Genomic DNA, 20,291 nt, shown 5'->3' on the forward strand with positions numbered 1-20,291 from the left:
GGAAAGGAGGAGTGTGCTGTCACAGTATAGGGAGAGCAATTAGGGTCACATAACAATGTATGTATAAATTTTTGTATGGGAAAAAATATTTCAAAAGTCCTAATGTAAATTTTACTTATCAGAGGAGAAGAAACGTTTTAATTTAGATTCTAGAAAATAGCTCTCTCCTTCATTTTTACATTTCAACTTTTTTTATTTCAGAGTAATTTCTTACCAGACATTACCAAGAAATATGCCAAGCCACCGAGCCCAGATTGTGGCCCGCTACCCTGAAGGTTATAGAACTCTCCCAAGAAACAGCAAGACCAGGCCTGAAAGTATCTGCAGTGTAACCCCTTCCGCTCACGACAAGACAGTAGGGCCTGGGGCGGAGGAGAAACGGAGGTCGATGAGAGATGACACAATGTGGCAGCTCTACGAGTGGCAGCAGCGTCAGTTCTATAATAAGCAGAGCACTCTCCCTCGACACAGTACTTTGAGTAGTCCAAAAACCATGGTCAATATTTCGGACCAGACGATGCACTCTATTCCCACATCACCTTCCCATGGTTCAATAGCTCCTTACCAGGGATACTCCCCTCAGCGTACGTATAGATCAGAGGTGTCTTCACCAACTCAGAGAGGAGATGTGACGATAGACCGCAGACACAGAGCTCATCACCCTAAGGTAAAGTGTTTGCTGACTTTGTGTGTTACATCACTACTTTGTGGATGCTGTGCTTTATTTCTAACGCACTGCTCTTTCTTTTAAACTTGAGAGATGAGAATAAGGCAAAGGTGGGCAAGGCAGTTCTTTTTTACTTTAAAAATTCACTTAAAAATATTCTGCAGTGTCAAAATCTCGTGTATAAAACCTAATACAATGCTTGCTTCATCTGTCAGGAACACAGAAACAATTCTGTTGAGAGGTTGCATTATGCATTTGTCTCTGCTTGATAGCATAACTTATAAGCTCTCCATGTAGGTTAAGAGCACATGCATTTTTATTGGTCTGCACACACTTGCAAATTGTACACCAGCCCTCTTCTGGTATACCTGCAGTCTTGTATCAAGCTCATGATGTTCTTTGCAGGGATAAAAGTGTTGACCCCATTTTCTAACCAGCTGAGTGTATGTTCTGTTCAGATATATTTTCTTAGGTACCTAACTTGACGTCAGAATGACAACGCTTAATGGTATACATACTTTCAAAAAATTAAGATACAGACACAGGATTAAAAACAAATCGTGTTTTAATTTGTACCTTAAGTTGATTTAAGGTTTGTTTAGTGGATTATTTGAAGTGAATTGCAGAGCGCTTTGTATCAGTCACTTTTCATAATACTAAAGCTGTTGTTTTGATCAGTCACCCTGTGTGCAGTGAGTTCCCTAATGTCCGTGCTAAAGTAAGAGAATTTTTTTCTGTGATTTGTTTTCAATCCTAATGAATTTCTGACCATTTAAAAATACACCTTTTCTTTTAGCTTTGTGACAGCCTGCATCCTTCAGTTGTATTATTACCTAAAGTGTCTGATTGATGTTTCCATAAATAATTGTTTGTTTGAAATTGATAAATCAATCAGAAATTTATTTTGAAGGAAACTTTAGTGTACCTCATTGAAAAAAGGCTCCCTTTGAACTCCATGGTAACAAAGTTCAGTGTTTTGTCACTTTGTACATCCAAAGGCTAATCACATTTGTTAAAAATAGTAACAATATTCAAGAAAAATCTGATCTAACATATTAAAATCATGTGTGGATTAAAAGTGACTAAATTGTATTCACTCATGGTCATGAATATTTTTCACATTCTTAGCCAGAATTTAAAAATCTGTTTCAGCATCAGCTGTGAGATGAATTTGTAGTCTGTCAGATTCCAGCCCACTAAATGTGCACTCCCCTTCCTCCCAAAAAATTCTCCAACGTTGCCAGACTTGTTCTTTCAAACTGTCTTTCGTCCGTCTTGACCTATACCAGTGGTTCTCAAGATGTGGTCCACAGACCCCTGTGGAGTTTCTGAGGTTCCCTAAGACTTTCAGGGAGTCTGCAAGGTCAAAGCCATTTTCATAATAATTAGATTATTATTTGCCTTTTTCACTGGTTAACATTTGCACTAATGGTCCAGAAGCAATGATGGGTAAAACTACTAGCTTCAAGGCAGTGGCTCCAAACTATGCTACTGGTCATTTTACACTTTGCTGCCGTATATGCTCAGTAAAAAATAAAATAAAATCTCAGTTTTCCTTAATGCCCTTGATTGTGAAACAATAAAAATAATTTTACTGAATCTTGATACTTGATTACTATCATCTTAATAGTCTGTGTGAGAAATGGGAATGTGAAATGTAGAAAGCATTTCTGTCACATGCCAAAGTACTAATGGTTTCTCATGGAGAAGGACTTGTGTGATTATTTTAGTTGCAAGCTGAACTAGCTCCTTTTTTCATGGACTGCCATTTTTACTGGAAAGAACAAATAACAGACTGTGGTTATTCAGAGTTGGGTATTTGACAGACTCTGTTGCTTTTTTCAAAATGAAGTATGAGCCTGTCGCTGCAAGAACAACTGACAGCGTCTGTCGCTGATGACAACATTCGCACTTTCAAGCAGAATTTAGAATTTTGGAATTTTTGCTTATGCCACTGTGAGCTTGACAGCTGTCCGATGCTTAAAGACTTTTCTAGTAAGATTGGTGGTGATATTAACAAGTAGTGAGTCATTAGATAGTGTATTGATATGAAATACGTCAACATTTGGAAGATCTGTTTAACTCAGTGAACCAGTATTTTCCAAATGACCAGTGTTTGATGTAAAATCGAGCACGGGTAAAAGTTTCATAAAAAGCACAAGTAGACCAATGAATGTTAATATAACAGTATAGAAAGTTCATTGATGTGGTTTCAGATATCACATGGCAACTAACCTTTAAGAAACTACCACTCTTCGAGCTTTAGTGTAGTGTCATGGATGAATATCCACAATTATTCAAAAAACCAGTTAAAGTTGTCTTCCTTTTTCCAACTGCACGTATCAGCAAGAATAGATTTTCTTCATATTCTTCAGTACAGATTGAATGCAGAAGCAGATAAGTGAATCTACCTGTCTTCTATTACGGCAGACATTAAAAAGATCTGCAAAACTGTAACGTAATGCCAATCTTCTCACTGAATTTTTTTTTTTAAGTCCTTAAAGGAGTCCTGAGACCAAAAAGTTTGAGAACCACTAAACTAGACTGTATAGAATTACTCTGTTCATCAGCATCTTTTTGTTTTAGTCAAACAAGAGATTTTCATATCTGTCTTCTTTCACAAGCACTAACAGTAATTTTTAAACGGTATTTCATAATATTGAAAATGTTTTTATCACAGAATTTATATTGTGCCTTTATGTTCCTAGCATGTCTATGTGCCTGACAGAAGGTCAATGCCAGCAAGCCTAACTTTTCAGTCTGTTAGTTCCCAGAGCCTCCAAGGCAAAACAGTGAGTATGATGTCTTTATTTACCATATCACATTTTTTATTTATGTGCTACACATAAAAGCATGTATCTGACATAGCTTTTAAGTTTGAATTTTCAGAGAGGTGCATCCCAAAGAAAAACCATTACTGCTTTTGCAAAAGGAGATGCTATCCGAAGAATTTGGAATCATGTAGCCATTTCATTGTCTTAGAGAATGTGGCTTTTCCTAATTATCTGACTGCCTAAATATAAGATTATATTTTTAAGGCTTATTGTATAACCTGGGATGTAGGTTCCTTCACTTCCTTGAACGTTAATTCCCTTATCCTTAAAATAGAAGTTGGAGTAATTCATTAATGAAACAAATCCAGCAAGAAACCATTTGTAGCCAGACTATAGACCTATAAAGAAGTTTCTACTGTAGATTTTTATATAGATTAACTACTTTAGAGCAAAAGGTTCTTATTTGCATATTTACACAGAAAAATAAAGACTAAAAATACTAAGTCAAAGCAAGTACCATTGTTATTTAGTTGTCAGTTCTGCCTTCAAATTGAGAAGGAGTTCTATTACCAGGACACTATTTTTCTTCAAATTAAAGAGAAAAATATGACTTTTCGTTAATTCAGTTTATTTTAAAGGCATTATTTTATCAAGGGAACTTTGCTTTAATATTAGTAGATAGTCTCAATTTCTGTGAAAATGTGATTTAAGCACAATATAGTTGTTCGCTATTTAAAATTCTCTGCAGTAAACAAAGTAGGTTCATCTTTAGTGTTTTTTGCAAACCTTTTATTTGATCTTTTACATGCTTAGATATAACTATTTGCTGGCTTTAAACTACTTGCAATTTGTTTGTTAAATATTTTTTAAATTACTTAATTAAAACGAGAATTTTTAATGTTAGAATTTTTAAATATTAGATTGTTGATCTGCCTAAGAAACAGACTTCATCATAAGATGCTGCTAAATATCGTATTATGAAATTTTTATCTTCTGCCTTACTCCCTCTAGTGGATATTTAGGATAAAATTTATTTACAACCTCTACAACTTTTTTTTTTTTTAATCCAATGTGCTTCCTTTTACTTGGCTTTAAAATTTAAATATCTAACAAACCTATTGGATTCCATCATCCTTTTGAAAATCTCTTTATCCTCCATGAATAATAAATAAGAGTTTCAATATTTCTTCTTTTCATATTTCCATCAAATATCAATCTAGGTCTTAGAATATCTAAATCCCTTACTCTACCCTACTTTCTCCCTGGCAAGACTTCATGAGCTTGGTGATGATCATAAACCTATTGCTGTCGAGTAGATTCTGACTCATAGTGACCCCGTAGGACAGAGTGGAACTGCCCCATAGGGTTTCCAAGGAGCAACTAACTGACAGATTCAGACTGCCGACCTTTCGGTTAGCAGCTGAGCTCTTAACCACTGTGCCACCAGGGCTCCATAATGTATGGAATGTCCCCGAGTCGTGAGGTCACTTGATGTGGTTGGCATTAAAGCAGAGATAGCCATGCTTTTCCTGTTATGTAGTTTCTTCCGGTCACACACACATAATAAACATTCTTTGATTGTTTAATATAAAAGACTGTTGTCTCATTTTTATAGATACCCAATTTTATCTAAAGAATCCAATGATAGCTGTGGTTTACTTCTGCTGACATTTTCTTTCTCACCTGAAGGCAATAATTGTCTTTTTAGACAGATACAGAAAAAATGATTTCTGTAACTGTCTAAAAAAGAATTGTATGGAAAATAAAGAGTAACAGCAAATGAAAGAAGAGAGCTAGCGGAGTGCCGCGGTATCGGCAAAACTGATCAAATCCAAGAATGCTTTTTCGCCTAGAAGTTTTAAGGGCACTCTGTAGCACTTAATTGAAAAGAATCTCTCTCTGACTGGCCTGCGGTTTTTAATCATAGCAAAACCCAGAGACATACTGAGTAATACTTTATAGCTTATATGACTGCCAATGAGTATATTTTACTGCATTTCTAACAAAGAAAAATGTATTAGAATGGTCTGTTAAGAATTTTCATCCACCGTTGAAAATTGATTCCCCTCAGGGATCATAGTAACCATTCGGGAGCTAAAAGGTTCTCTGCTTTCCCAGAGTGTGGAAGGAGGGTTTATGCATCCATGGAAACTTTCTACGTGTATTAAATAGGTTTTTTCTTAGAAAACTAAAATTGATTTTTTGTCATAAAAATGCCATGAAAGAACTAAAATATAATTTAAAAATATAATTGGGAAGCAATGAATAGATCCCAGGTACTGAGTTTAATATTATCATCCAAGTTTTACATGAATTTTAATTATTTTTATTTATCTTCTGTTCTCTAAAATGGTCTGTTGGACATGCAGGTATCATTCTGTTGCTTGAAAAATCTTAGGTGTAGTTTTTTAAACATCTTATTAAAATGACTTTTAATAATAATATTTTAATAAGCTCTTATATACCAACCTTTATAATGGGATTTTGCTATTGTGGAGTTTTTTATACTTGACATTTAAATATTCTCTCACAAGTTCTGAGAAAAATGCCTTAATACCATTGCTTCGTTGTATCTTTTAAAGTAACACTGTTCCTTCTATTTCTCTAGATATCTATGCATTTATGTAGGACCTATCATCATAGTGCCTAGGTGCTATGTTTGATGTCAACCATAAGAGGAAACTTGCCAAGAAATCTTGGTTTAATATCTGTCACTTAAGACAACAATTAATCTGTTTTCCACTGTTTGGATTCTTAAATTGTACTCCTTCAGCCAGAGGAGCTTACGCTGCTGCTAATAAAGCTGAGACGGCAGCAAGCTGAACTGAGTAGTATCCGGGAGCATACGTTAGCACAGCTCATGCAGCTGAAACTTGAGGCCCACAGCCCAAAGGTCAGCTATGAAGAGATCTGTCTGTGTCTGCCATTGTCACTTATTTTGAGCCATTCATTAATCGGTATGATCGGTGTCATTAGTGTTGAGCATGAGCCCATACCATCAATGCATCCACAGCATTAGGACTTGCTATTGACCCTTTGAGAATTCAGCTTATTTATTTAGACATTAGTGAAAGAAAATACAGGTAGGATGCATTTCTTTTTAGCCTTCCGCAGACTTACCAACCTTTGGTCGTGAGCGTGGAAATACATACAGACTTGAAAATAGCGTTATTATCAGATAATAATGTACTTTCCACATCTGGTAAAGGGGCTATGGAGAAGTCCTGTAATTTCCAGTAAACTATTAAGTTGAAAATTGATTATAGTTTTAATGATATTGCATTTTAAACTTATTTTAAGCTATGCCTTTTATTCTTGGTGAAAAAAATGAACAAGTGTAAACATTTCTCAAAGGGCTTAATAGCCTCTGGTTGTATGAGAAAATAACAACAGACATCTTGACTTCTTAAACATCTTATTGGAAGAAGTACTGTATTACAAAAAAGAATTAACATGTAAAACTTCTAACATTCAGTCTGCTGAAGCCATTTCAATGGTTTTTCTGTTTAAACATTTCAGTTTATATGCTTGATTTCTTATAAAACTAAGTAATTTTATTATAACTTAAGATGTCATCTGTACCATTTACAGGGAAGCATGTGTGTAAAAGTTGTCATGTACTGCGATATATAGTAGGTGCTAGTAAACTCTGTTTTTCTTATTTCAAACCTGATCTGTTCATCAATTCTGCACCTTCTTTCTCTATCCCTTTGTTTTCTTGATTGGCGCCTACTAGAATGAAATTCTTTCACATCATCTTCAAAGGAACACCATATATTTGGATCATCAGGTGGGATTTGTAGAATTTTCTTACTTACCATACCTAGTAGAACTTCTTAAATGTAGCACACTTTTCAGGCTACTCAGATATTTCAGTTACTTTGCGTTAACAGTAATACAGGCTGCCCTCAGAGCCTTCACAAGTGACAGAATAAGCAATCCCCCACTGAACAGGTGAATTCAAGAATATGATAATAAACAGGGAGAAAGAAACAGTTGTGGAGGTTAGGGGGGATATATAAATTGACTTCTGAAATTGACTTCTCTGGGCTTTATTCTTCTGCCCAAGGATAACTTCATTTCACTGAGGCTTATGTAAGCTAGGAGTTGACCTAATTAAAGGAATAGACAACAGCAAGCTATGAAATTGTCTTGTTGGAAGGGTGTAGTGTGGTCTGTATTCCCAAGGGGAAGTTTACCAAAGGGTGAAATGTGTAGTGGACATAATTTTTAATTTTGTGTTCCTGTTGTCACCTCCCCATATTTGGTCTTTGCCAAGATACGTGGAGTCAGTTTGATAGTGACCTACAATTCCTAGCATTGTAAGAACAGTGCTAGGAACAAGTTTGGCTGGTTACATTGACTGTGCAGAAGTGAAAATGGCAGTTCATGAACAAGGACTGACTCTTCTGTACTTTCTATGATGTGCTCTGTTAATATTTAATTTTAATTTGATACGAAGTTTTGGTATGTTCTCAAACATAGAATTTCTTCCAGTGAATGCATTATTTCATATAAATTAAGCTAAATTTTATTCTAGCTTTCTTTAAAAGGTCCAAATGAATATTTTCTCAAAAGGTTACTATGGAAAATGTTATAAGACAGATGTTTGTGTATTTATATTTGCCTGTTTGAAACAAAATCGTAATGTACTGCTTTAAATTATTTCTATTTAAAGAGAGGTTTTGCATTAGGATAACCCTTTAAAAGGTATCATCATTTTTCTTGTTTTAATTTTTTAAAGTATAATTTTGTTAATATAAAATTTGTATATTTTTCCACAAATGTTTTTATCATGATTTTGCCTAGTGGAATGTTTTAGAAGTCAGCATTTCAGGTATCCAAATTCAGTTCTTCAACTGAGAGACTGAGACTATTGAAATTTAACCACAGTGTGTATTGTACATCATGAAAGCAGGAAAATAAAGACACGTTGCCTAATAAAATAGGAAAATAAGTCTTCCCTCAAGATTTTACACTGCCAGAAATCTCCTCAGATATATAGGAAATAACTTTCTTAAAAGCTTTTTGAATATAAAGCTAGGTATTGTTTAAAAAAAAAGAAACCTGTTGCCATCTAGTCAATTCCGACCCATAATGACCCTATAGGACCAAGTAGAACTGCCCCGTAGTGTTTCTAAGAAGCATCTGGTGGATTCGAATTGCTGACCTTTTGGTTAACAGCCCAGCTCTTACCCACTGCGCCACCAGGGCTGCAAAGCTAGCTACAGCTCTGGAAAATAATGGGATATTATCAAAATTAGTTTTAAGAAACCGTGATATAAATGTGAATCTTAAGTTACTTGTAATCTGGAAATAAACCTAGTGGTTTTCACTGTATTTTCTGCTCACTTGGCTAAAATCAAAACTGGAAATGCAGAGACATAGAACTTTAGAAAACTTAGGGAAAGAAAAACCAAAAACCAAACTCATTGCCGTCGAGCCGAATCCGAGACATAGCAACCCTATAGGACAGGGTAGAACTGCCCCTTCGGGTTTCCGCGGAGCGCCTGGTGGATTCAAACTGCCAACCTTTTGGTTAGCAGCCATAGCTCTTAACCTCTACGCCACCGGGGTTTCTGCCTTAGGAAAGGAAAGGTAAATACATCTAAAATACTACCATTTGCTACTCCTCAACTGTCTGTGCCGGGTCCAGCTATCTTTCATCCCTTCATCTGAGTGATCCAGATCCCAGCTGAGCTTTATATTCCCATCATTCCTCTCTAAGCATGCTCTGCTGAGCCTTTCCTACTGCACCATGCTGGTGGTCTACAGGTGGCTTCTAAAAAAAAAAAATCTCAATTTTTTATCGATCCTTCCTATTCTCTCTACATGTCAGCAGAGATTTTCAGGAATTCACCTTTTTCTTATATTAGATTCTGAAATGAAGTTATTTTATTCCAATTTAAAAATTTCGTGATGATGGGAGGAATTACAAAATTGGACTCAAATGATATTTTGCGTTGAAATAAGACTTTCTGATAGCAAAAATTAGACCCTTTTTAGATAGTAATTAGACAGTATATAAAAACATGGTAGTTGCTTTGCCAGAAACTCAGATATGGTTAAATATGTATACCCTTAGGGTTTCCTAAAGAAAATCTCTCTTTAAATAAATCAAATTTCTTTATGGTTTTAAATAAGTGCACTTAGTATAACTGAAATTATTTACTTTTGCATTATTTACTATATTTTATATGAGAAATTATAGCTATTAAGTTGTATGAATTCTTGATAATTTTGAATTTTAATGAAAATTTTCATTCAGCTCAAACATTTCCAGCTTTTAATCTTGTTACTGCCAATAATCAATTTTAGATAACCAGCTCTTTTGTTTTTATAGGCATTATTGGTTGCCTGGGTTCATAAATTGATTCATCAGCTTTATATAACCACAAATCGGAAAGCAGATTCTAAAATCTGAAAGTCAGAGGCAAAGGCTCTGGTCACATTTTATGCTATACATTATACTAAATGAACATGCACTCATCAATTCTCACTTTCAGCACTTACTCTGCTTGCTCAGAATTTATTATTCTTATAATAAATCGTCAGAATAACCTAAGGCCAGCAACAAAAAGGTAATCTTCCTCCTGCCCCTTACTAGAAATTTTTTAATTGATTTAAATCCTACTAATCCCTATCACCATGCATGAAAAATAGAACCAAAGGGTAGTCTATAAATTGCTTCGGAGGTAAATTTCATTGAGATGCCACTGGAATGTCTGTAACAAAAAATGAAAATATCTGAAATTCTGAAGATTTATATATTATGTATAATCGATCTAAAACCTTGGACTTCTGGTATCTATAGCTTGAGCAGTATAATCTGGTTTATAATTTTGAAGACGAGCCATATATTGAAGTGTTGTTTTTAAAACAACAAAAACTTATACTAATTTTATGATAGAATTTTCTTCTTCTTTTTTTTTTTTTTTGTTTTATTTTGAAGTGCACTGTTATTGTTTATGCTTTTATAGCCAAGAGAGTTAGAATATTCAAAGTTTACATCACTGAATATTAGAGAAACTTTGGGTTATAGTTTAAGTGAAACTTAACCAACTTCCTCCTAAAATATCATCTATGGATTTATCATTTACTAGCTGTTTTCATGTTTCTTCTTCTGCCTAACAGTATATAGAAGGGAGAGAAAAAAGCCATAAGTAAAGTTTTGCCATAGCTCATTTCTTGCCAGGAGGTTGGAAGTAATTTCGGGATTATCAGCGGTTATAACGGTATTTTCTGTCCTGAAGAACAGAGTATCCTTTTGCAATTCTTTGAAAGTGTCAGAGTAGCTAGTGTTTCTTTTGGGAGGGAAAAGAGAATATCTTGATACATTTTCTTTTCTTCTCAGAGAAGGGCAGAGTGAGTGTAAATTTTAGAACTATATGGCTTTACCAAGCAAGCATTTGAGAATTAGGAGTCCCTAACAGTTCTATATGGATTCCTGGTGGCTTAGTGGTTAAAGCACTGACTGGGCTGCTAACCAAAAGGTCAGCGGTTCTAACCCATCAGCTGCTCAGCAGGAGAAAGATGCACTGGTCTGCTTCTGTAAAGATTACAGCCTTGGAAACCCTATGGGGCAGTCCTGCTCTGTCCTGTTGGGTTGCTATGAGTCAGAATCAACTCTACAGCACACAATAATTCCGCACACCTGGTTGGCAGTTCAGGTCCACCCAGACTCCTCAGAAGAAAGAAAGGCCTGGCAGTCTACTTCCAAAAAATCAGCCACCAAAAACTGTGGTGCATAGTTCTGCTCTGACACATATAGGATAGCCATGAGTCGAAATCAACTAGATGGCAGCTGGTAACAATGTAAGTCATTTGTTTGCAACTTGAATAATAGGTTTTCATAGAAACTTATGATAACCAGCTATCTATGATATAGATACAGGAAGGCACAGGAAGGCCATCTGATTGTTCATACACCCTACCAGTTCTTAAATGTTTTTAATAGCACCCCTGCTGGTTAGATTACCAGACCAGCCAGAAGAGGTTGTATTTAATCCAGTTGTATACCTGGAGACTGTACTAACAGTATCATACACCCTAGCCAGATTTTAAGGAAAGTATCTTTCTCAGAGAATTTATTTGGAGTGCAAACTTGGAGTCTTAGGAGCACGTATATCTTAGCTTCTACAGCGGGTCTAACATTGGGAGCAGGAAGTTCGAGTTTGTTTGTCATGCCACTTGTTAGAATTTTTCCCAGCTTCAAGTTGTCGGCTCCTATGGCCTCAGCCAGAACTGGTTAAGATGAGCAAAGGAGCCGAGCTGGGGTTTTAGAAACTAGACCAGGAGCTAGGCAAGGCCTCTCCATGAATGAAGAGGTAGATTGAAAACTAGGGCTTTTTTTGATCCAGTCATGAAGGAAGGATTAATAGGAATAAGGAAGTTAAAACATGTCCCTGTCACTAATCTGTTTTCTTTCTTTTTTTATTATTTTTATTTTATTGTGCTTTTGGTGAAAGTTTACAGCTCAGGTTTCTCATTCAGAAATTTATACACGTATTATTTTGTGACACTGGTTGTGGTCCCCACAATGTGACGGCACTCTCCCCGTTTCCTCCCCAAAATCCCCATGTCCATTCGTCCAGTTTTCCTGTCCCTGCCTTCTTGTCTTGCTTTTGGGCAGAAGTTGCCCATTTGGTCTCGTATATTTGATTGAACTAAGAAGCACGTTCATCATGTGTGTTATTGTTTATTTTCTAGGCCTGTCTAATCTTTGTCTGAAAAGTGGGCTTCGGGAGTAGCTTCAGTTCTGAGTTAACAGGGTGTCCAGGAGCCATAATCTCGGGGGACCTTCCATTTTCCTCACACCTGTTTTAGCTCTTCCCTCCTTTTGTTTGTTTCTTCCTCGCTTCCTTTTTCTTTCTCACTTTTTCAATTAGGGATTGAAGAGCAGTGATTAGGGAATTTAAACAATGTTCTCTTTTCCTTTTTTCTAAACCTTCCTGCCAGCTTTCCATGTAGGCAATGAGAACACAAGGTGAGATGCTAGGAACCACAAGTAGGGCTGCACAGAAGGATCGAGAAACTTGGAGCAATGGTTCGCAAGCTTTTTGTAAGCAGGCCACCTCCTTGTGGATAAACCAAACATAGACCAGCACTTCCAAAATCATATACAGCTGCAGGGAGCGGACAGGAAGAGAGTGAGATCGAGGTATTTCCTTTGAGACTACCTACTACACCAAGGGGAGTTTATCTTCTATAAATCTTTACCAGCCAAAAAGATTTCAGTGAGCTTTACTTGCTCCAGTACCACAGCAAGCATTTTTTTCATCTTTTTAAATATAAAACTGTGTTATAATAGTAAATGTGCTTTTACAAATCCCCCTTAAATTTGATATTCTGTCTTAACTTTCCCCGCCCCCTTCCAGAGTCACTGCAGTTAATTGCATCAGAAACATCTGCATGAGAACAAGAAAGCTATCCCTATTGTGTACTGAAAAGGAAGGAACATACCTCAATCAGCCACACTTATGTTGGGGATTACTTATTCCCGATGTACTCAAAAGTATGTTTTAAGTAGTCGTTCTTTGTGAAAAGAATATGTTTCTCCTATGATGATTTTTTTAATAAAATTCATTTGTTTCTATCCAGCTGGAGCTCTGCCTCCCCCAGCTGGGATATACTTAAGTCACTTCTGAATATAGCATCAAATAGTATATTCTTTAACACTAGATGGCTAAAGGAGCTTATCCTCAAATTCTCATGGAAAAGCAAGAAGTTTTTCATGACAAACCAGTCGCCATGATACAGTAAAAGAAAAATCTCAAGGATCTCTGTGCTCTTTCCATGGAAAGGTTTAAGGTTTGCAAGAGTCAGTAGCGAAATCTTTCATATTTATATCAGTACCTTTTTTTTAAAGCATTATCAAAAGCTTGTGGTGGAGGTAAGGAAAGTGTTTTTGTTTGATACTAACTTCTAAAGTATCTTGAAGACTAAGCTGAAGTTTCTAATTTGCAAATGCTTTATGATAGCATTTAGATTTTATGATATAATCCTCTTTTATAAGCAGCAATATTTTATGAACTCTATGTACTTTTTAGTACATATTTATAAACTATTTTGTACTAGTGGCTTTTGGATGAAGCCTGCTATTCTATCACGGATTGCTGTGAACATTCTTCATCAGTATGCTTTCTGTATCCTTTCAAGAAACAACAGTGAAAAAAAATCTATGTAGACAGGAATTCTGACCACTTTTCAACGTATTTATGCCAAGGGAAATGCAAAAAGAAACAATTAACTGGGTGTATGTGATTGGTACTGAAACCATTCAAGGTAAAAATCCAAGAGCACTTTTTTGCATTTTGTTCTTTGTGTTCATGAAGGACAGTTTCCCTATAAGGAAAGAAATGCTAACAAGGTGATTGAAAAGATTCTTGATGGCTTTTATTGTTCATGTCAGTTCAACAACTTGATTCTCTTTGAGCTGTTAAGCAGGATCCCATTTTCTCTAATATTGAAGGGTTCTTGGAGCTTCTATTTTTAGGGATAATTGAGAGCTATAAGAAATAATGTTTCTAGGAAGATATAGAATAGGTATTTGGAAAAAGCAAACTAAGGAGACTGGAAAATTGAAAGTATGTTATTTAACACTTACTGTCCCAAACTGGAAACCCTGGTGGCGTAGTGGTTAAGAGCTACGGCTGCTAACCAAAAGGTCGGCAGTTTGAATCCACCAGGCGCTCCTTGGAAACCCTATGGGGCAGTGCTACTGTGTCCTGTAGGGTCGCTATGAGTTGGAATCGACTCAACAGCAACACGCTTGGGGTTTTTTTTTTGGTTGTTGTCCCAAACTAGTTACATGGTACAGAATATCTATATTTTCTTATGCCTTACGATCAAGAGCAATATTCTCTCCCCCTCACTTTCTCTCTCTTTTCTTCCTCCATATTTGGGGATATGTTGGGAAGGGTAGTGTGAACCCTAGAAAATCCTTGAGTAGGATATGACATAATGATGACAGAACTCTAAAGTACTTAATGAGCAGTGGACAGATGGATTAGAATATGGAAAGACTTAATGTGTATGTGTCAGTACTCTGATCTCTTTGCCTATCCAGTGCTTACATTTTTGCTAAGCCCTTTTTCTGTTTCACCCATCTCAGCCTTAACTGAGCAAGTTTTCCAGTTCTTGGTCTTCTCTAATCTGAAAATTCATCCACTCATCATATTACCAGTTGTCTTAGTCATCTAGTGCTGTTGTGACAGAAACACCACAAGTGGATGGCTTCCACAAAGAGAAATTTATTCTCTCACAGTCTAGTAGGCTAGAAGTCCAAATTTAGGGCCGTAGCTCCAGTGGAAGGCTTTCTGTCTTGGGTCTGGAGGAAGGTCCTCATCAATCTCCCCCTGGACTAGGAGCTTTTCCACACAGGAACTCTGGGTCCAAAGGACGTGCTCTGCTCCCAGCACTGCTTTCTTGGTGGAATGAGGTCTCCCACTCTCTGCTTGGTTCCCTTTCCTTTTATCTCTTGTAAGATAAAAGGTAGTGCAGGCCACACCCCAGGGAAACTCCCATTACATTGGAATTAGGGATGTGGCCTGAGCAAGGATGTTATATCCCACCCTAATCCTCTTTAACCACAGGTAGAGATTATGATTTATAACACATAAGAAAATCACAAAATGGAGGACAACTACACAATACTGGGAATCATGGCCTAACCAGGTTGACTCATGTTTTTGGGGGACACAGTTCAATCTATGACACCAGTAACTGCTCTGTTCCTCTTCATCTCTACCTGTGCCATCTGACGTAGCTTGGGTTTCTCCCAGAAAGCAGAGCATGTGATGTGGGCTTTCTTGCTGTGGGTTTTAATTCTGGAAGTCTTCTTTAAAAAGTGATACCAAGATACAGGAGTGAAATGAGTAAACAGAGAAGGAGAGATACCTGGGGCCTGATCTGACTGACACTTGCTGACAGATGAATTAGAAACACTGCAAAATTTTACCCAACGGAACACCAGAAGAAGGAAGAATTTGTACTGGCTGCCATCCTCCGTTGATCAAGAGTTGCCTCCTGAGACTAATGCCCCAGCACATTCAGGCTGTGCATCCATGGGTTTCCGTACAGAAGAGAGTGGACTCAGCAATAAAGTGGGCTGAGAGGATGTGGAGAGGAGCGCAAAAGGCATCCAGAACACCTCTCTGTACAGTTTTGGTTGTGGATTCCTCACTGCCTGTGGCGATCTCCACTTGGAAGATCTGCCTTCAGCACACCCCCAGCATGTCCGTAATTAAACTCGTCATCTTCATCTCTCAGTTCTCTGAACTAAAAGCAAACAATAGTTCAAAATATTGGTTGCTTCAACTTCATTCATATAACCAACATTTATTGAACATATCATCCTTAGAGAAGAATTCAACTTTGAGAAGGATCAGGAGCTTTCCTTTAACTTTTTATGTTGTCCTAGAACTTAAAATAGGCAGCTGGGTAGAACACATGGTTAAGCGCTCCACTACTAGCCAAAAGGTTGGCAGTTCAAACCCACCCAGAGGCACCTTGGAAGACAGGCCTAGCGATCTACTTCCAAAAGGTCACAGCCTTGAAAACCCTATGGAGCAGTTATACTCTGTACACATGGGGTCTCCATGAGTCAGGATCGACACCATAGCAGCTAACAACAACAGAACTTAAAATAGGCACTTGAAAGCCCCTAAGAGTCAGTCCCACAAGGAAAGGGAGACCTAGTCTCCTCCAGCTTTGGCTTGGACAGCCTAACACTAGTCTTTCTCAGTCTGATTTTCTGGTGGACAAGAAGACAAACAAACGGCAGACTACTGGGAGGACCCAAGGACTCTATGAACAGAGATTATACGGATTTATTAAAATGGCAAAATTAAGTTAAACAGGCTTCTGGAGTCTCCCGCTTTTCTGAAATCCCATCTGCCCAACACCAGCACATATTAAAATTTAAAATATTTTGACATTGCAGTTGAAGGTACTTCAAAAAGTTTTACTAAAAATAGAAAATTCATGAGATTCTATGGAACTATTTTAACAGATATTTTTTAAGCTGATACTGAAAGAGAACTTAATATGTAATGTTTGTGCGTTGCGTGGTGTTTAGTCAGGGGAATCAAAAAAACAAACCAAACCTGTTGTAGTCCAGTCGATTACGAATCCTAGTGACTGTAGGACAGAGTAGAACTGCCCTGTAGGTTCCTGAGGCTGTAATCTTTACGGAAGCAGACTACTAACCTTTTGGTTAGCAGCCAGGCACTTAACCATTGCACCACCAGGGCTCCTAGTCAGAGGAATAGAGGCCCCATAACACTTCATGTAGACTAAGCTCCTCATTACAATTTAGTCACCAAATTTTGGCACAGCATTTTCCATAATGCTTTTCTGAATCTTTGCGTACACATGGCATTATCCCTGGTCTCACATCTAGATTTTGTTGTGTATCCTCATCATTTTATTATGAGCTAGTACTGCATAGTCGTTAAGAACATGGACCTTAGAGTCTGTCCTCCTGGGTCTTGGATCTTCCTTATTCTGTTTCTCATGGCTTCAGACTAGTTCCTTAACTTCTCTAGGCCTCACTTTTCACATTTGTAACAGGTTATTAATACGAATCTCTCGGGGTTCTTTAGGATTATAAAGCTCTTAGTGCATTATTGAAAATTAGTAAGCACTCAATAAATGACGTTAAAAATAAAATTACTACAAGGTTAAATTTGTGTATGAACTCACTACCTTTATTTGCAGTTCATGAACTGGGAAGTTTCTGGTCTGGAAGTCAGACGAGCTCGCAAGAGCCAGACAAAGTGGAAGGGTTTTATAGGCACAGAAACACAGGAACAAAGAAACTATACTGGGTAATTTTGGATTGGTTGGCGTTCATTTTCTTTCCTTATTTGGAATTAAAGGAAAATTTTAAACCAGGTTAAGCTGAGCAGGGAAGTCCTAATTGGTTTAGTTTAGGTTTCCTTTCTGGGAAATCTGAGCATTTACAAGAAATAGAAACTTAGTTAAATTTTGTTTTGCTGACTGAGGCTCAGCAAGAGTGTCTCCTTTTGAGGCCTAAGAAGATTTCCTTAACAATGATAACTGTATTAGGATTGTTGTCTCCCTGACTGCGCCAATCAAAGTGATGTCTAGTTGCCAATTTAATCTTCCTAAAGCTCCTGCCACTTCTTGCCTTTCAGCAAACTCAGAAAATTTAGAAACTCCCAGAATGAGATTTATTTTTGGTTTGTCGTTCAAGCCTTCACTCCATACCACTGCCATCTGCCTCCAACCTGTGAAACGTCTTCTCCCCCATGGACCCTTTTCTCCAGCCCCTGACTCCTTGTCTCCCGCTTCTCTGCACCTGTGCATCTCTCAAGGGCCTGTCCACCTAACAAATGTCATAAACAATGTCCCACTTGCTTCCCATAATCCAACTTCTGCAGAGCCCCGGTGGCACAGGGGTTAAGAGATTGGCAGCTAACCAAAAGGTCAGCAGTTCGAATCCATGAGCCACTTCTTGGAAACCCTATGGGGCAAAATTTCTACTCTGTCCTGTAGAGGCGCTAAGAGTTGGAATCAACTCGGTGGCAACAGGTTTGTTTTGTTGGTTTTTTGTTTCGTTTTACAGTTTACTTTTTCATACTTTATTCTTCTATTTTCTGCTCAAAAGCAATGGGCTTTTTGGGGTTTTTTTGCAGCGTATGAGCCAGTTACCATTATCCCCATTCAGTCAGATTAAATGACTTGCCCAAAATCACAAAGCTAGGATGAAAACCTTAAATTAATGAATCTTCTTTTCTCTTTGTAAATCTGTTTTGCTTTCCCTAAAAATTAATGGAGTTGTTCTCACACATAGAACAGCTCTGTTTCAAGCTGCTACTCTGTTACCTGAGGAATATCAGCTCCTGGTTATGTACTCACCTCTAACAAGATAGGAAAGTGAAACCAGAATTTCCCCACCCCTCCTAAAATGCCTAATATTTATACAGTTCTATTTTGTATTTACCTAAGCAAATGTTATCTATAGCCCAGTTACTGTAGTTTGCTTCTATCTTAGTTTTACATATAATTGTCAAAAAGTTCATCCATTCAGCAAATATTTATGGAGCTCAGTGGAAGGCAGGATGTTAGTGCTCACAGTGTAGAATTCTGGAATGATTTTCAAAGCCCAGGGAGGAAATAAAGTTGAGTATAAATGCCAGAAACATTTCTGGGATTGACATAAGGGTATCATTATGTAGTTAAAACATAAGCTGATAAATCTTTAAATTAATGGTAGGAATTTGGCTACTCAGTGCCATTTATAACTCACTAAGAACACGGTTATTATTTAAAAAAAAAAAATCCTTGTACCTAAAAGATATTTTCATTTTGATTTAAATCTCAAGTGTATTTTAGAGGAGATTTACCTACTCATGGCAAGAACAAATACCCTTTTGACTAGTATTTCCTGTTGCTGGTAGATGCTAGGAGTAAAGATTTTAGAATCAGATAATAGTATATAACTTGAAGTTAAAGGCGCAAAGGACCACTAAACAAGGAATATAAATTAAGGCATTGAAGGAAAAATCAGATCTGAAAATTTACGTAGTAGCCACAACTCAATGGCAACTGATTTTAAAAGGATTTTAGTTTAAAAAAAAACTTATAAGCCCCTTAGATGAAAAAGAGTTTGGAAAAGCTTTAGCCCGGTCTTTCAGAGTTTCCTTCAAAATATCCAACAGGCATATCACTCAAAATGATAGTTTAAAAAAAAATCAGCAATTTAAATGAGCTTGTGAGTCTAGAGATTTCCTTTCTAGTTGCAAAATAAGTTCCTTTTGTTTTGCTGGGTTCAGGGTCTTTTCATAATTTTCTCAATAAAAGGACCTTACCAGGTTTCCTGAAGCCAGTACTTAACACTGCATCAGCCAGTTCAGGAATCCTTTTTTTTTTTTTTTTTTAAGGGAATGTCGGATACTTCTAATTCCTATGTTGGTGTCCCAATTTGTTACTTGTTTTTTGTTTGTTTGTTTGCTTGTTTTTAACTACTAATCTATCTACCTTGAAGAGAAGGGAAAGTATTATATAGTCTAGCCACATTTTTTAAATATCATTGATTCTTCTGAATAAATAACTATAGTGATATTCTTCCTAAATTTCACCTTTAGAAAACTATATGTAGCATGAACAGTTTATTCAGATTATAATTTCCCTCAAGTAATAGATCTCAATGCCTCATCAGTTATAGAGACTTACTTACATTCATCTATTTTTAAAAGTCACTTCAAATTTTCCTGCTTCCTGTTAAGCAGTGAGCAGTTTCAATGTGTAGTCACACCCTTCAATCTCAGTGTCTTACACTTTTAATGTGCCTAGAGAGAGAGTGGAAAGCATTTACATTGTCATTATCTAAATGACCTGTTTATAAAGACTCTCTCATTCCCCAAAGCCTCACTCTAGGCATATCAAATTTCTTTAACTTTTTAGTTTTGCCAACCATCTTAAGACTTTATTGAATTAGACCCAGGCTGTTTTTATAAGAAATGGATTCTTCAGTGGCTAGGCTATCAGGGTTTTTTGCTATTGTTAAGACGGATTCCCAACTTAAAAAATCTTTTTCATTTAAATGGAAAATGACAGCACAGAGACCAATCTTCTCATTACTTATCAGTGAAGGACCAAAGCTCTGTAGGACAGATAGAAGTCATCCAGATTGCTTGCTCAAAAAAAGGAGGGAGCTATTAGCGTAGAATTCAGACTTAGGGAAACTGAGGTACAAGACAGAGCTTGAACAGATGATTTTCCCTCCTGAAAATGAGATCCAGATCAAGGGGAAAAGTTATTTTACTAGTCTAGAATTTCTAAATCTACTGTTTCATACGATGGCTACTAGTCACATTTGACTA

At 36.9% G+C, this 20,291-nt stretch overlaps 1 protein-coding gene across 4 annotated transcripts in view; it reads left to right on the forward strand.

Moving 5' to 3' along the window:
* Window positions 1-20,291, forward strand: part of PLEKHA5 (pleckstrin homology domain containing A5) — a 244,321-nt gene that overhangs the window by 171,198 nt on the left and 52,832 nt on the right. For 2 of the 4 annotated variants that reach the window (XM_004390233.1, XM_004390234.2), the window contains 4 exons: window positions 202-667; window positions 3,376-3,459; window positions 6,215-6,334; window positions 7,178-7,231. In XM_004390233.1, the coding sequence (XP_004390290.1) occupies window positions 202-667; window positions 3,376-3,459; window positions 6,215-6,334; window positions 7,178-7,231 (724 nt within the window). The remainder of the gene's footprint in view (window positions 1-201; window positions 668-3,375; window positions 3,460-6,214; window positions 6,335-7,177; window positions 7,232-20,291) is intronic. The other 2 variants (XM_004390235.1, XM_004390236.2) reach the window with 1 other exon arrangement.

The sequence above is a fragment of the Trichechus manatus genome, unplaced genomic scaffold (genome assembly GCF_000243295.1).
Source record: "Trichechus manatus latirostris isolate Lorelei unplaced genomic scaffold, TriManLat1.0 scaffold00289, whole genome shotgun sequence".
NCBI classification, from domain to species: domain Eukaryota; kingdom Metazoa; phylum Chordata; class Mammalia; order Sirenia; family Trichechidae; genus Trichechus; species Trichechus manatus.